We start from the raw sequence: 1,156 nt of genomic DNA on the forward strand, positions 1-1,156 counted from the left end.
CTGACATCCCAATTATTAACATTCATCGATCTATACAAACGAACAACATCCGAAAAAGTGAGCACTATGTTAATGGATATCATCAATCGAAAGATCTATAAGAACGTTATCGAGTTCGTATGCGATTTATGAGGTTATCTTAAGCGACAAAAAACATGCTGATTGGTTAGCTGCTCAATAGATTATTCACTGTTGCATTTTTTTCGGTCGAATCAACAAACGAATGCATACGTTGTTATCAATGATACCAAGAGGGATCATATTCTGATCGAGAAATGATAGCGTCACTTTTGAATTTGTTCCTTGCATTGGACAATACGTTAATCCTTGTCCTTGAGATGTTGTGATTCAACCGCCATATTTAACGGGTGCGGATTATATCGGAGTACAAAAAGGATGATCTTTGAGTACATGCTCAAAAAGGATGGTTTGCGAGTACAAATGGGAAAAAGGTGGATTGGCGAGTCCATGGCTCGAAAAGGATGAGTTGCGAGTTCCCGATTACACGGAGAACACTATTTATGGCTCACTAGGAAAACGGATATGTGGTGCACCCCAGTTGATGCCTGTCGCAACCAATGGCTGCCTGTGACTGCTGGTGGCTGGCTGTGGCTAGCGATGGTTGGCTGTGGCTACCGGTGGCTGGTTGGTTGGTAGAGGCTTGTTGGGGCGAGTAGTGGGTTTCCTGTTGCTGCCTTGGTGTTCAGTTGTACTCTCAAAGTCGCCATGTCGGAGGCGTTCGCAGTCATCGACGATGGCGCGGGTTCCCCGCCTCCAGCCGACGAGCCCAGCTTTACCCGACTGTCGGTGCATCAATCCCACGAGGACGCGCTTCGGAGGCCCAACTGCTCTACCAGTCACTCTACCGCGTTCAAGTACTCAACAGCGAGCATGACCCGTTCGAGGTGTCTCCAAAATGGAGGGCAGACGATGTACGTACTTGATCTCATCTCAATCCCACATGGCAGCGACGGTTCTGACTGTTCTTACTCTAGATCCGAATGGTGCGTCAGTGCTGTGTGTGCGATTGCTCTGAGTCACGCCAGTCAGGATGGATGTGCGAGCACATTGTCGCGGCGATGGCGCTCCTCGAGAAGATCAGCATCGACGCGCTGTTGAGTGTGCTGCCAGTTCGACGACGCCCGGGAGGTCAGTC

General features: G+C 49.1%; 1 protein-coding gene across 1 annotated transcript; it reads left to right on the forward strand.

The window, feature by feature from the left end:
• Positions 1 to 726: 726 nt before the first annotated feature.
• On the forward strand, positions 727 to 1,119 carry PITG_01684 (uncharacterized protein; the record flags this gene model as incomplete). The annotated part of the gene is made up of 2 exons (XM_002908259.1): positions 727 to 932; positions 996 to 1,119. 2 exons carry the CDS (start codon positions 727 to 729, stop codon positions 1,117 to 1,119), a joined length of 330 nt encoding a protein of 109 aa, XP_002908305.1.
• Positions 1,120 to 1,156: the final 37 nt, after the last annotated feature.

The sequence above is a fragment of the Phytophthora infestans genome, genomic scaffold (assembly GCF_000142945.1).
Source record: "Phytophthora infestans T30-4 supercont1.2 genomic scaffold, whole genome shotgun sequence".
Lineage (NCBI taxonomy): Eukaryota > Oomycota > Peronosporomycetes > Peronosporales > Peronosporaceae > Phytophthora > Phytophthora infestans.